The following is a 16,275-nucleotide window of genomic DNA, read 5'->3' on the forward strand; positions in this document are numbered from 1 at the left end:
ACAATATAAAAAAAGACATTGTCCAGTAGAAGACCATGAGGATGGTGAAGGGTTTGGAGGGGAAGCTATATGAGTAGTAGTTGAGTCTTATCTTTTCAGCTTGGAGGAGACTGAGGGAAGACCTCATTGTGGTCTATGACATCCTCATGAGGGGAGGGGACCTCTTCACTCCCATGACCAGTGACAGACCTTCAGGAAATGGCATGAAGCTGAGTCAGGGGAAGTTTCAGTTGGATATGAGGGAAAGGCTTTTCACCCAGAGGGTGGCTGGGGACTGGGGCAGGCTCCCCAGGTAAGTGGTTACAGCACCAAGCCTGACAGAGTTGAAGAAACATTTGGACTCTCAGGCACATGGCATGATTCTTGGGGTCTATAGCACAGGGCCAGGAGTTGGACATGATGATCCTGATGGATCCCTTCCAGCTCAGGATATTATGTGATTCTGCAAATGCTGTGTAGCTGAGGGTGGCTGCTTTCTGGGAATAGGATCAGTCCTTTGGCCCATCTGCTTGGAGGGCTGTCTGCTCCAGTTATGCCAGGCACGGCTGTTCCTTGGAAAGAAACATATTGCAAGGAGCAACTGTAGTGAAGCTTTGTGCTGCCTTCAAGATTTGTTTACAACTGCCTAGTAAGGAAATGGAAAATACACCTTTGTGTAAAGTGCCAGTGACCAAAAAGCCTCTGTCCTAAAGGTGGACAGTCAGCTGCTTCTGAGCAGAATTGTGCTGGTCTTCATCTGCAGGTGCCATTTCACCCGCCAGCACAGCTAAGGACACTACAGCAGGAGCTGGGAACCTGCACCATGCTAGGCCTGGAGACACTCCCTTCTTGTGGCCAGACTCATGGGGACCAGGTGCAGCAGCAGTGATTGGGAGTTTCTGCTACTGCCTGTGGCCCCCCAGGACCTGAAGAGGGCTGGAAGCATTGTGCAGAGGCATGCAGAGTTTGCAGGTGCAGGTTTTCAGAGCTGCATTTTTTCTCCCCAAGAGCAGCATAACTTCCCACGGCATGCTCAGGCTCAGCTTTTGTCCAAGTGGTCAAAAGGGAAGGAAGGGCCTTTTGCAAGAAGACATGCCATCAGTGGAGGAAGAGGACTAGGGTTATAGCTCAGCACAGCTACACTTCCTGCTGAATTGGAGACATTGTCCTCTCCACAGTACACAAAGTGGCTGCTCTTGTCCTTGCAGTCACTCTGCAGAGAAACATCACGGAGTGGACTACCCTTTTCTATTCTCGCCTATTCAATGTGCCAAGCAGGAAAGCTACCTTTCCAGGACAGGGCATCATCTGGCTCAGAAGGAGGGCCTGTATTAATTAATGCTTGCATGCTTTCACTAAAATAGTATTTGTTGAAAACAAACACATGTTGTCTCTGTCAAAGTATGTAGAGCTCCTATGGTGGTGTAAGGCCAGTGTAGCTGAGGTCCGGGTCCTCATGTGCCATTTGGTCCTCTGACATTTTTCATCCCTGATTCTACTGATTTGGGTGAACAATTGATTGACTTACTAATACTCAGTATCCAGGTGAATCTTTTGGAATGGCACACATTCTGCTACAAAATGTGCCTCCCTTCAGGTCAATTAAAAAATCCCAAGCGCAACTCCAAACACAGCAAATAAACTTCATAAGGAATCTGAGCATAAGAGAATAGACTGAAGCCCACTTTACAATCTAGTAATAGTGCTCACTGTTTTATTACTTTGGTTAAACATATACAAACTGAATAATCAGAAAACAGTTGCATGACACTTATATTCCAAACTACATTGCTCAAGGACTCCCTCAGAGACAAAATTTGTCTCTATAGCTAAAATATCACAGTCAGCAGAGAGGCAAAGACTTGAGATTCACAAAAGTGGTTAGGAATATAAATTATCACAATATTTCCACATACATTATTTTTTCCTGCAATTCTCAGTTAAAAATGTTTCTAAAAGTAATAAATATTATTAAATAACAATTGTACAATAAAACTTCCTTTTACAGCTAAATAATCACTTTTTAGTTTTGTTGTTGCTGTCCACACAATGCAAAGAAAAACATTTACCTTGAAAGAAGAAACCTAGCATCTTTAAAGTTTTAGCTCTGCAGGACTTTACTAAGAAGCAGTTATCACAGCAATCAAGACAAAAAGGACACAAATATATACTAATTATAATCTTTGCATTCTTCACTTAATAGAAAATTTCACTTAATTTTGAATTAATGTATGCCTAGGTGTGTTTGGTGTCTTTTTCCTCATGGAAGAAAAAGGACAACTGCTGGAAAGAACTTTCATTTGACCTGGACTTTATTTGATCTTCATGACAGTTACATAAAGTGTAAATCTGCATCTTAATCTCAGATTCTGAGGCTACCTTTTGTTTTCTGAGTCATCTGCACTCTCTTACACAGTGGGGTAGCAGAGTGAGTCACCCAGTCCTAGCTTCTGTCTTCCTTTGTTTTCCATGACCTGTTATGTTGTCAAACAAAATTTAAACACTCTTTGTACAGTGCTTTTGCTAGAAATGTGTAGCTCCAGAATCTTATCCCCTTTACTGAGCATAAATGTCTCAATAAGAGATGAGCAGTAGGCTTTGTATCCCCATAGGTTCTGCTTTAACTCTACCAACCAATTAATATCTTTATAATTTGGCAACAACTCTCTATTCTCATTAGTGGCTTTAATGCCTACTGGGTCATGTTTCCAGGCTTCACATTTCTTATCCCTGAAGTTTTCTCTCCCAAGACAGCTTTTCACTCTCTATCCAAGCCTCTGGTTGACTGCAGGCAAATTGTATGTCTATGTTATCTTTTCCATGTGCCTGCCCAGCTGCATTCCAGCTGCATCCAATGCAGATATGACCAAGGTCCACAGGCACTGTATGCAAGTGAGTAGAGTAAGTCCATCTGATCACAGAGCATTAAGTGGAAATTCACCCACATCTTTTCAGCTTTGAATAAACATGGATGTGTGAAGAATGCAAACCTCAGCCTGGGCCAAAAAAAGACCATGTAAGTCAAAATGGTTTTTTATGCAGACGTATTTTGAAACTATCAGGCAGATAAAGAAGGAAGTATGTCTCTTACTTCACTTTAGACTTCATTTATGCAAATATGGATTATGGTTTACTTAATATAAATTCTTGGTTCTACCACTTACTTTGGATAGACATTGGAAGATAAAGAACAGTTTTGCAAGCAGGATTTGTAAGCTTTTTTCAGAATATTCACAAGTTCCAAATATCCCTCTGATAACTGCAAATTTCCTAGAAGGCGCAAAACTTTGCTGGTTATCAGATCTACTGACAAATGTCTAAATATGCATCAATTCTATTATTAATGCATTATAGCTGGCTTCTGGCATTGATGTGCCAGCAGCAGCAACACTAGTAGATTTTTTTTTTTTTTTTAATTCTCCTCATCTTACTGCACATGATGCCTGGGGACCAGGGTGATAAGAAATGTGAGTATTTATTCCACAATGTGAAAAAAGTATAAATACAGGCTATAGAACATTTAGTGCTGGCAGGCAATGTTTACCAGACTGTTAAACATTTTGTTCCAGTGACAGTGCACACTTTCCACTGGAGTCTTGGTCCCAGGACCTTTGTTCAAGCTTTTATTGAATGTCTGGCAGACAGATTTTGGCAGAACCAGTGTTACCTCCTATTGTGAACCCTGCAGGAAATAAAGTGAAACATCTGTTTTACTGGGCAAAAAGGCAGGCATTAAGCCATGGAAATTGCATCTTCTCATATGCTGACCAGCCAGGGATGGTTAGTTTGAACATTCTCTTCTTGCACTAAGGGAAGGAAAGCTACAACTCCTCACTCTGAGCAAACTCCCATTTGTCAGAGAGTAATTTAGTTTTCAAAGCATATTTTCAGGTTTCATTGCTTCTAAAGCATCTGAAATAATTGAAAGTATGAGAACATTATTGTACCTAGATGTCCAGCCTATCACTGCCAGCAACATTGGATGAATTTTATTAACTTAATAATTAGTCTATATCTGCAATAAAATCAATCAAAATCATCTGGTTCACATAAAAATGTTCTTTTTTTAAAGGCATTGAATATGTTTTCATTGTCAGTAGTTCCTATAGTTGCAACACAACTGAAATCAAAACCATTAATCAGATAGGACTCAAAATTAATGTAGACACTCTTGCAGGATATTTAGAGTCCCAATTCTGAGTTCTTGATTGGAAAAACATCAAAAGATACTATCACATCAACTAATCTCAGTGATTTCGATGGAGTCTAGAATTTTTTTTCTTTCAGTAAAACCCCACTTCTTGAAGTCATGGTGCTGAATTACCACAAATGTCTAGTCCTTGAGATTGCATAAAAAGACAATAAAAAAGGTGAGAGACTTCAAACCAAAGGTGAACATTAAAAGATTTTCATTATTATGCTGTCAGTTGTTAGGTGTTCAGCTAACTTCTCAGCATTTAAATCTACTTTATTACTTTTATGTCTCTTGAATTGGTGGCAGTGTTGGCTCTGCATAGAACTGAGCCCAGCCGCTCTAGCAGGTTCAATTAGTTCTCATTGAAATCAGTTTAAAATTGGCCTAATGACAACTGGTTTGGAACTGCTATCCAAGTAGCTTTACAGTTTATTTGCCCTTTTCATAAAGGGGAAAGCCAAATCCACTAGAGTGACTGGGATAGAAAAAGAGTGCAGGATCCACAAAAGGAGTACTAAGTGGTACACATGCTTCTCCTTTCTGTTCCGTTTTGAGACTGCGTGGCTCCCAATGATGTAGAAAAGTCTCTGTGTCCTCACGTGTGGCCAGACAGGATCTACTGGCCCATCGTGTCAACAGGGCACTGTCACAGTGCAATGGCATTTATTGGCATCTCAGATAACATTGCATCTAGACAAGATGTATGTAACCTTTGCATCATCAGTGGATATGCTGAGCTGAGCAAATTGGCTGTGCTGACAGAGCAGCTCAAAAATAGCTACATTTCCCTGGAGGCACAGTTTGGGAAATATAGTCTGGGAAATTCAGTATTTCTGTCAAGCAGTTTCATTTTGTGTCTCCTTGACACTAGCTTTAATTTCCTAAACATGCAGCTAAGTGGCTGCTAAGTTATTAAAGCCACTGCTAGGACAGTGGTAAAAAAAATAAAAAAATTATTTCAGCGTATGTTTAGTGCCTTTAATTTGTACACCCAAATCTTACCACATTTTCCAGGATATTTAGGAATCCAAAATGGACATAGGAAGCATGTGGGGTTTTTGAAGACACCTAAGAAGGTTATGCAGCAGACTTTTACTAAAATGATATGCAATATTCAAAGGCAAAAAGACACCTTTTCTTATAGGTGGTGATATCACAGTGGAAACTTTCCAGAACATGGCTACAGGAAGGTTAGAGCATGGAATAACAAGCATTATATATGAAAAATGGCAGCTGAGATAATTTAAACTGGAATATGGTGAGGTATGGATAAATAAAGTCATTTTTTGAGACTCTCAAATAAACAAATTTTGGTGGATACTACTTTGGGATGTAAGGTCTGTTCCCATTTCCTTGCCACTCCCAATATAGTAAAACAAAATTTTAAGAATTCCACTAAAGTCAGTGCCATACTGATTTGGGTTGAATTCAGCATTTAATTGCTCTCCTTTGCTCTCAGCTCTCATTCAGACCTAGAAATATCTAATAACTATCTTTAGTAAAATTAATCACAAGCATTTGGTTCACTAATGTCTTAATTTGGCCTCTGGATGTCCTAATTACAGAATCAAGTGTATTTTTACATAGGCACAGGTTACATGGTTAGTCTTAGGTGTCTCAATTTTCAGTTTTGAGATTACTCAAAGTCAAACTTTCAAGTTGCAACTTCACCATATTTAAAAGCAGAAGGTACAAGAAAGCTATTTCAGAATTTTAACATGATAGTCCTGCCTGAATATATTCTAAGTGAATTCTTCAGTCAGTTTGATTATAGTTTGATAGATTTTTAAACTTAGCAAATTCTTAGAACCAAATGTAACTTCAAGTATACTGCAGGGTAGGGAGGTACTTAACCTACACTTACCCTGCTGAGTTTTTATGAATCAAGTTTGAAGATTTGATTTGAGACACTGGTGCTAGAGAAGACCTTGGATTGCTGAAGGCTAAATCTTGACCCTGGCACAAGCATTGCATTTACAAGAACTGTGTCTATTGAATTTGACTCATAATAAGATTCATAGAATGGGAAAATAACTTTATATAATGCTTGAATGTGAACAGTACAAACATCCCTTAAAGCATTTCCCAGTACCAAAAGTCAAGGGCATTTCTGCCAGAAATGTGTCTTTATTGTATGTATATTTTTTAAAGTTGGTATTTAGATACTAAGTGACAATACCTGTCACTCGCTGAAGGCCAAAATGAAGTTTTGCTTTGGCAAGTAAATGCAAGTGACATTATTTGCAAAACTGACCACTGAGTTCAGATAGTTTTCACTGCTTATAAGAAGAAAAGATTTTTCAGATATGTCTTTGAAGAGTAATGTACATCTTGTACTAGGCCTATGAAACACAAGTTATTTGAACTTGTCTAATCAGTATGCAACATCTCATTTGAGACTGTTAGTTCTAGGACACCTAGATCTTCAACATAAGCAGAGAACTACTTATAAATTACCTTAGCACTGAAATTAATAAATTGAAGTTACAATACACTGTTACAATATCATTAGAAAAATCAAAGTACACACCTCATACACATAGAGATCACATCAAATCTTTGCTAAAGTAAGATACAAATGTTTTGAATAGCATCATATAAGAATTCAAACTTGATGTCAGAAAGATAAAATCCTTTTGATATCAGTGACACTGAATAATGCTTTTAAAAAACATTTTATGCTAAATTTCTGAGTTGGAATACTAGTTACTGAATTCATATTCCTTCCATGGTTAACTAGCATAATCCATCTGTAATCCCCATAGTTGTGCTTCTTAGGTAAAATCAGAAATAAGATTTGTAGTATTAAATTTCTCAAGAAATTGAGAATGCTGAGTTCTATTTTTTTTATCTGAACAATCACACATCATTTTTCTTTTGGTAAAAACACATGGCACAGAAGATAGTTTTATACTGTCAACAGACTGACTTGAAAAATATAAATATATACTGTATTTTTATATATAATGTGTATATACACTATCAATATTCACATTAGAGAATCTGAACAATTTTGTTGAAATTACTTTTAAGAAAGACTTTTGCTGTGATTTCATGTCACATAAAGCATTGAAAATATTCAAGTGTACCATATGAAATGGGGCTTCTTAAACTTAAATAAAACATACTTGTGAAATGTATGTGAATATGAAGGTTTTTTTAAATGTGCATTTCCTTTTCATATCTGCAATTTCTACCAGTTATAGCTTGCAAGTTGCAATAACTAAAAGAGTTATCTGGAGTCAGTGTTTTCTTTCAGCAGGCTGTTGCAGGCAGAGTTCACTCACTGAAGAAACTATAGGCAAATTATTCTCAAGGTGATAGTTGATGAGATGACTTATGCTGTCAAAGACACGATCTTTTGTACGAACCTTCAAAAAAAGGATGCAAGAAGATAGATTAAAGAGTAAGGTACTTTCCCCCTTAACTTCACACTAAAATTGCCTAAGAATAAAATGACATAATAATATTTTAGAAACTGATCCCTCTTCCATCATAATTGGTGGAAAATTGGTGCTTATCCAGTGTGGCTTCTGTTTTCTCTCTCACTCCTCCTTATTTTCACCAAATAGATACTTTGCACGCAATTCCAGGGGCCAACCTACTTGTATTACTCTTTCTGAATAGGTCTTGAAAATCTGCGTGAAAACTTCTGTTCATGACTTTGTTACACTGTAAGTCAGATTTTTAGATTAATTTTTCTTCTTCAAAGGACCACCTACTTCTTTGAGGTGTTTTCACCCTTTTAATTAGAAAGAGCTATCGTGTCAGATATATCAGAAACCAGCTTCTTTGTGCACCTCAGCATTTTCTGTGCTTTTCTAAAGACCTTTTTCTTCCGCTACTCAAAAATTCACTTCCTAGAAGGAAATCCAGCTACAATATGTGCTTAACTTTGATTTGCCCTATGGTGCGTAATAGTCCCCTGTGCCTTTGGAACTGAAACACTTCAGGGCAGAAAGAATAATTTTTCTAGCCCAAATACCAGCTGTCTGTAGCAGCATCCTGCTGGTATACAATATTTCACATTTGATAGGATAAAACTGATATTGCCAGATAAAACAATCAAAATTATCAGAACCCAAAACCTAATCTGTATTACAAAGCAATCTTTAATTATTTAGCCACATGTTTACAAAATATTTCCTTCCTGTATTTCAAATAAGTTAGACATACAGCTGCTACAGATCCACTTCAAGCAAACATCACATTGCACTAAAACTTTTATTGGGCTGGCTCTACACTGCCTCAAGCAAACTCCTGTGAGCACTGTTCTGAGTAAGAAATGTCATCTGCTTTCCTTGAACTATCCTCAGGAAGAGAGAACAAAATGTGTTAAAATTTTCAAAAGTCATCTTAAGCTGTGGTGGACACCTCTCCTGAAATAATTCAGTTTCACCATTAAGTTCTGTAAAATTTGCTAGAAGCTTACCACAGTATGTCATAGGGTAAAAAACAAAACAAAACAAAAACAAAAACAAAAACAAACCAAAACAAAACAAACAAACAAAAAAAACAACCAAGGAAATTAATACGGCATATGATGCTTTCTGGTTAGTCTACATGTAGTTATGTCACTGAAGGAAACCAAAAAGCTCTCTCAATTTCTGAAGCATTTTGCCTTGAAATGTCACTTTTTTCTAAAATAAAACTATATTTTCAAAATGAAAAAAGTATCTTTAAAAAAGAACTAACTTTACTTATCTGTATTCTGACAGGTTCTTACCATAAGTTAGACACTCTACCATCACTAGAGGCCTAATTCTAAATCTAGAAAAATCCTGCAGTCCTCCATTTTAAGTAGACATTATCTGAACAAGAGATCTCTTTTTCCTTTTTAAAATTTTTTGTTAGCTGGATGAGAGCAGTAGCAACTGGACAGCTAACTCTGGTCTGAGAACACACCCTTAAGACCCGCTACATGTCACGGGGTACTGTGTGCAAAATTAATTTTCAGGCAACATTTGTGTGAATCAGCCTTCAAAAACAATCCCACAGAGACTCTGCAGGACAAAATGCAAGCCATGGCACACCGTCGTGGTTGGCCACACACTGGCATTTTATTGACGATTGTCCACTTTGACAAGTTGCAAATAGGGCTGCTTGGAAACTGTCAGGATCTCATAGCTGTGCTGCCTGTACCTAAGTACAGTTGCAGGAAGTCATTGTTCCGGAACAATGCTTTCTGAGCAAGGCACCTCAAAGCCACTGGGGCCATGAAGATACAAGCCGGCTGAGGGAAGGGATGGCTGCAGATAACAAGCAGGTCCCTAACCAAGGACGTCAGCAAATTAGGGATGCCCTAGAGGCAGCACAGCAGAGATGGGGGGCGGGGAGGGACGCTCCAACCTGTACAAGAAGAAAATACCCTGGAAATCATCAGGTCACAGGACCTGAGTATTCCATGCCAGTCAGCACTGCTGAGAGCTCTCGGTGGGACACAGCATTCCCTCACTTGCCAGGTCACACAACAGTGTTTCCTTTGCAGTAGCCTGTAACAGTTATTTGTAGGTTTATGCAGAAAAGAGAATTAGGCTACCTTGTTGCAGGAGTCACAAAACTGTTGGCAAAGTTTAGCAAAGGAGGCTGGTCCTCAAGAGGTGCAGAGCCACTCCCCTGGGCTGGTGTACCCAGCAAACCCAGGACTAGGTAGCTGGCACCTCAAAAGTGCAAAACCATTCTTTGACTGGCCTCATGTGGCAAATGTAATTAATTGCAACAAGTATCATGGGCGCTCCTCACTGCTGCAATACGCAGTCTGCAGGTCATAATTCTGCCACAGCTTTTTCAGCTCGAATGCCAACAGGACAACTCCTTTATGGGAGTTTCTTGCTTACCTTGGGGCTGGTTATCTAAAGTTGTCTTTTATAGAGGAAAACGAGTTGCCTACTTGCAGCTACCAGGAGCCAAGAATAAAATTCATGACAATGATTTCAACCTCTCTGAAGAGTTCATGCCTCCACAGAAGCAGGGCAGGACAGCTACAGAAAACTAGACCTCCCTTGTCCCCTCCATCCTGCCGTGGGGAAGGTGCCTTTATCAGCTGAGGGAGTCTTTGCACAGATTTAAGAGATGGAACAGGCTTACCCCAATTCCCTCCTGGGCAGACATGCAGGAAAACACAGAGGGCCTGGTCCATATCCAGGTAACAGAGATGCCAAGCGGAAATTGCCAGCATGGAGGCTAGCCAAATCTCATTTCTTTAGCAAGAATACTGCTTCGCTGCACTTTTGACCAAGACTGCACAGCACTGGTCAAAGTGTGAACTTGCTTGGGAATTGAGTCCCTAAGACTCCCTGCAATGTGTGCAGAAATCATGTGCTAAGTCTTCTGCTGGGCATCAGGGAGAGAATTAGAGATGTGATGGCACATCAGAGATATGAGGTGCTGCTTATGATAAGGTGCAAATAAGCTGTAAAGAAGATTAAAGGCATTTAGAGAAAATTAGTAGAGTCAGAAACCTCATCTATTAGTGAGGAGTCAGTGCTTACAGTTCCTTCTGGATCCACCAAAAGAAGATGCTTGGCTTGTCCTTTGTGCATGCCTGTCAGCACATAGGACCCAGGATTTGTGGTACTCTTCCTCACGAGGAAATCTCCACATTTCTTTAATAGCTGTTCTGCTTCTTTCCTGCTCATCTCTCCTTGGTACCATGGCTCTGTACTCAGCTCTTCAGCTTCAGTCTGGACAGCTACTCTGGATAAAGAAGGACTGGTGCATCCCATGGAGGTGGATTTCTTCAATACAGCCTCAGATGTTTGATTCTTGAGAGCATCTTCAAATGGTTCTGGTTATGGAAATATGAAACAAGAGCAGGATCATTCACAGGTAAATCATGTAGCAAAATCATGATATTCTGGTTATTTTAAACTGGATTTATTTTGTATTACAGACACTTCCCTTTATGAAGAAATGAGGGAATATATACTGATAGACTTACTGGTTTACATAATATATTAAGACTGAGGAATCTAATGTGTTTAAAATGTATGTTATGCACAGAATGATACTGACAAAAATCAGACTGAACCTTGGCAGGATCTTTTGAAAGGTACAGGTTTATTTCAGTAGTGGCTATTGTCAACAGCTCTATTTATACAATCTTGTATCAGGCAAATCTCTCTTTCAGTCTTTCTAGGTATGTCAGACAGTTTAATTTCAAATAAATTGCATAATAGGAGTACCTAATATCATTATACTCATATCTGGTCTCTGTTCAAACAACTTATTCATTTAAAAATTATCCATTACTGAGTCTCCTCCAGCCCAAGGCTATGTCTAGTGGGGAACATTGACTCTCACCACCCAGCCTACTCCTAGCCTCCATCTAGGAAGAGAACCTTGCAAAACAGACACAGGTTAACACATTTAACAAAATTTGCCTAGCTAAAATCAGCCTTGAGGAAGCATCTTTTAAACCTCAGCTAAGTCCTGAAGTCAATGCAATTGTAGAGTTTAGTGGAAAGAACTGTCATTACAAATCCCAACGGTCTTACAGAAATAGCAATTAAGTAATAGAGTGCTTCGCTATATGTTGTACTGACCTCTTGGAAGCTATTTACTCTTGCAAGACCTTCATCTGGCCCACCAATACATATAAAAAAAAATGTTGTTCTGTGCCCCTAGGCTTACACAAGGACATCTGGAGAGCGGCACAGTGAAGTGATACACTAGCTCTAAATAGATTGTTCAGATGTGAGGAGTACAAAGCCCTGTTTGCATGGGGCCACAGAGAGGCCAGTTTAGGTCAAAGAAATAGGAAAAACATTGTGCTGTCACAGCTTATTGATACTTCAGCCAGTTATTAAAAGTAGTTTATAAATATCTTCACTATAATGCAGTCTGCGCAAAATCCAGCACATGTTTAGCTCAACAAACCACTAACTTAGGGCTAATTGACACATTTTCAAATACTACTTTTCTCTGATGTTCCAATGGTTGATAAGAGTTAACATCCCTGATTTCAAACAGCACATTTTTCTCATTTGAGGTTTATATGCACTCTCCCAACTTTCTTCCCTGCTCCTTTCTTTCAACGGAATATGTCACTAAACTATGGAAATAGAGCCATATCTCAACAAAAACATGCCAGGAAAGTGTTGGGGTTTTTTTCTGTACTAAGATAGCAGAAATGTAGATACTTTATTTTACAAATAATTTGTAGGCACCAACTGCTTTGTCTCACTGCCTCCTAATTATATGAACTGAATTAAATAAAGCATGCATAAGCAATTTATTTGAGGTAGGAAGAGTAAAAAATCTCAAGAAAATTTTCTGTGCAGCAAATGCTTTCACTATTTCTTCAGTTTACATATCTTCTCAAGGCTGAAAACAATGTGTATTAGTAGCACTATTACCAAACTACGGCTGATGCTTAAGTGTGGTTTTGCAGCTATGGTGATGATTCTGATCTAGGAAAAGCTGCCTTCCAAGCTGGATCAGACAGGACAGTAGGCCTACCCAGATTAAGTGGTAACTTGGTACTTTAATTTCCACACTAGATTCCTTGTGGCACAAAGCTTTTCATATATGCATTGGCTTCCTTGTAACATACTCACAGGTGAGGCTGAAGACAATTCTCCTCCCATCCATACCTTCGCCCTCCTTGACTCTCCTGTATGGCAAGCTTCCTGATTAATTTTTCTTCTGACATAATTGCCTGAGATGTTAAGGATAACATGGACTGCAACTAACCTTAACTCAGATATTATATAAACTAGCTCCAAGTTTTCAGCCACCCTTATTTTAGTTCAGTCCAATAAGAAACCATGATGGATTTGAAAATTCACCATAATTACACCAGGAACTAAATTTAGAATATATATATACATATATACACACACATATATATATTTAATACAGAACTAATGCATAAACATGTTTGGTCACTTGTTAGAAAGGAAGTGAATAGGAAGGGAACTTACTCATGTCAAACAGATCCTTTCCTGGGCTGGTTGCTTCAGCATCCTCTGCTGTTCCACTGACGGTACTTTCAGCATCTGCCTGAAGTGCCAATAGATCTTCTCTATTTATGTGCTGGGTGTTAACATATATTGGCAGCTCTGCTGTTGGTGCTACTTCTGATTTCTCTTCTGGCATACTACAAATATCCAGAGATCCTAGAATATTCAGGACCTTTTACTTTTCTTTTCTTTTCTTTTTTTTTTTTTTTTTTTTTTTTTTTTTTTTTTTTTTTTAATCAACAGAACGGTGTTGACTAATTACCATCAGACCACATCAGCACAGGTTTAAAATTTCCCTGGTATGGGAGATGCAAAGTCAATATTGCAATAGTAGAAAAAGCATTCATTAATGCATTCAGAACTGCATTCCAATGAGGGTATGGTGGGGCTATTTCCCAGGAGGAAAGGAAATCTTTGTAAAAAAAGATTGTAAAATTCAAAAAATTATATTCTGTTGAGGAGTTATGAGAGGAAGAAAAGGTATAAAATCCTTAGATGTGTGCAGATTAATGATAGAGAATATATTCTGGCATTTGAACAAAAGTGTCTCTAGAAACACAGTAATCACATAAAGCTGGATGGGGTAAAATTTTATATGTGTTTTGAAATTACTTGAAATTCAAAGACAACGAAAGGAACATTATGCACTATTTGCTATTTGTTGAGTAGAGAGTATTGCTTCATATTTCAAATTAAACTTCTCACTTTAGGCTTTTCATTGGAGAATTCTAGTTTGCATACCCTAATGGGTCAGATTTTCAGAACAGATCATGCAGCAGACCCTTAAATATCATGAGGTTTTAAGATACAGAAAGTTAAAAAGCTGAAAGTCTGGGTAATTCTATTTATGAACCGCTCTGCAGAAAATATATTTCATGAAGGTGTGCATTAATAATTTATCCAGAGGTAATTATCAAATGCTTTTCACTAGTATCAACTAAACTAAAACTAGGACAAAGGGAACGTATCAACAAGTTTAGTTCATTGTCTTAAGATTTTGAGGCATCAGAATTTTGCATGCTTTGCCCTTCAAGACCACCTGCACAGCTGAAAGCAGCAAAACTCACCTTGTTTAACAGGCCCTTGATGCCAATCTTCACTGAAGTTTTCTCCCAAGTGATGGCTCTGATAATAAATTTGCTTTCCTCCCATTCCTGATGCAGACTAGAATGGACACATGTGCAAAGAATTTTTCAGTTGTCTTTAAAACTCTCAGACATATTACAAGTGGCTCTGTCAGTTTCCTTGGACGTATCTTGTGTACCCTCACTCTTCATTTCCAATTAATCATAATGTCAGAATATATATATCGCAAATACATTCCTGTAAGAGTAAGATATTACCAGTGACCTTCATGTGTTCTTCCCTGCCTTCTGCTTTTAGTGGCCCCCATGACACCAAATGATGCATCATTTCTTTAGTTTGTATTCACATAGCAGGTCTTGACAACCTGTTACTGGGAAAAGTGTTCCACACAAACACACATGGGACCAGAAGACAGCCCCAGCACTCTTCATAGCATGAGCTGAGAGATTCACATTGGTACCAGGGGATGCACTTGGGCACTGAGGGGAGGATGTTGGCTACAGACAGGACCCCTCTGGATTTAAGCATAGTTGTGCTGCATCTGCAAACACTGTTAAAGGGGCTACATTGATAATGCAGTTGAACTTTCAACAGGAGTGTTGATATAAATATTCAAGCTGACCTTAATTCAACATGAGGTGGAAAACTTACTTAGGAACCTGGCTGGATACTAATCACTGCCAAGTCATTAACATAATGAACTGTTAGCAATTACAGCACTAGATTGTTTAAATGACTCTGCATTAAATCATTCCCAGTAAATGTGCTCTATTTGATACTCTCTGAAGCACAAACGGTTTCTGCAAAAGTAGCAGTCTCCAGAGGATTTCGGTTCCTTGAACCTGGTTAATCTTTTAATACCATGAGGATTTCACCTCCTTTAATTTGTGCTGAACCTGTCTAATGCGTTGCCCTCTCGATCTGCAGTGTCCATTCAGACAATGGCCACACAGGAAGGGCCGTGTGTTACAGACAGTCCCAAGGTATCCACCGTAAAACTATGTCTTCAAAAAATTTTGGATCAATCAGCAGGAGAGTAGAAATGAAATTATACTGACCTCAGCTGTGTCTGCAGCAGTGAGAAGCCTCGTTTTGAGCCTGGCATCAAGGAATCCGCCAGGGGGAGGTATTTTATTTGGGATGTTGTTGTAATAGTGATGTTCTGATGCCTCGTTATCTTCCTCCGTCCATGGGTCCTCAAAACTCTGCATCCTGTAAGGAAGAGAGTGATTTCTTTTGCCTCTTGGTTGTAAAGCACGTACAAATACTTTCAGCAGGTTATGGCTGCCTGTCAGGGGATCACTACTGCATATTGTATGGACACTTCAGCTACCACTGTAAGTCAGGAAGCAATGATGGATCATGCAATGGATCTCTGCTCAGACAAACTGACACAAACCTCTTTGCAATGGACCAAATTCTTTATGCTGAGCATGTTTAAACTTGGCTTTAAAGACCATTATAAACTGCATTTAAAAATTTACCTAACCTTAAAATAGCGCTTGTAATATTATGACTTGATTGACTGACTAGGCTCTGAACCTTTGTTTTTAGTTATGACTGCACTATCACCAATGTAATTCTGCAAGAACTTCACAAAGTCAAGAGATGTGAATATAGCATGCTTCCAGATTAGGATAGTTGCATTTTATATTCCCTACATACCTATTTTTACTCTGATATAAGAGATTACAGAGGGTAGAAGTTCACTAGGGTTTCTAGTAATGTTAGTGAGCACATTGCAATCCATGTCTCCAAAGAAAACAGAATGCTATATCTCAGCTTTCGGAACATATACAAGCAGACAATTTGTATCCTCCAGATATCAGTGCAGTTCAAACCTCCCTGCAGTACATCGCATTCCTAGAAACATCACCCTAATATGAGAAATACTGAAACGCCATTAGTCATTTTGGAAGCCCAGGAGTCTGATCTGCACCATCTAAACTGACACAGCTGCTGTGGCAGTAATGAGGAAATGCCACAAATAACAACCATTCTTGGCCATTCAACTCTGCTTACTAACTACAGCAAAAAAATACATGATCATTA

The 16,275-nt window shown here is 38.7% G+C and overlaps 1 protein-coding gene across 1 annotated transcript in view; it reads right to left on the reverse strand.

The window, feature by feature from the left end:
• Positions 1-7,416: 7,416 nt before the first annotated feature.
• SHC3 (SHC adaptor protein 3) overlaps positions 7,417-16,275 on the reverse strand; it is a gene marked incomplete at its 3' end in the record, with an annotated part of 51,805 nt that continues 42,946 nt past the window's right edge. The window contains exons 8-12 of the mRNA XM_083884458.1: positions 15,282-15,435; positions 14,205-14,301; positions 13,099-13,293; positions 10,666-10,961; positions 7,417-7,545 (exon numbers count right to left, since the gene is read on the reverse strand). Coding sequence (XP_083740584.1) covers positions 7,417-7,545; positions 10,666-10,961; positions 13,099-13,293; positions 14,205-14,301; positions 15,282-15,435 — 871 coding nt within the window. The remainder of the gene's footprint in view (positions 7,546-10,665; positions 10,962-13,098; positions 13,294-14,204; positions 14,302-15,281; positions 15,436-16,275) is intronic.

Source organism: Zosterops lateralis, assembly GCF_965231275.1.
Source record: "Zosterops lateralis genome assembly, chromosome: Z".
In the NCBI taxonomy this organism is placed as follows: Eukaryota; Metazoa; Chordata; class Aves; order Passeriformes; family Zosteropidae; genus Zosterops; species Zosterops lateralis.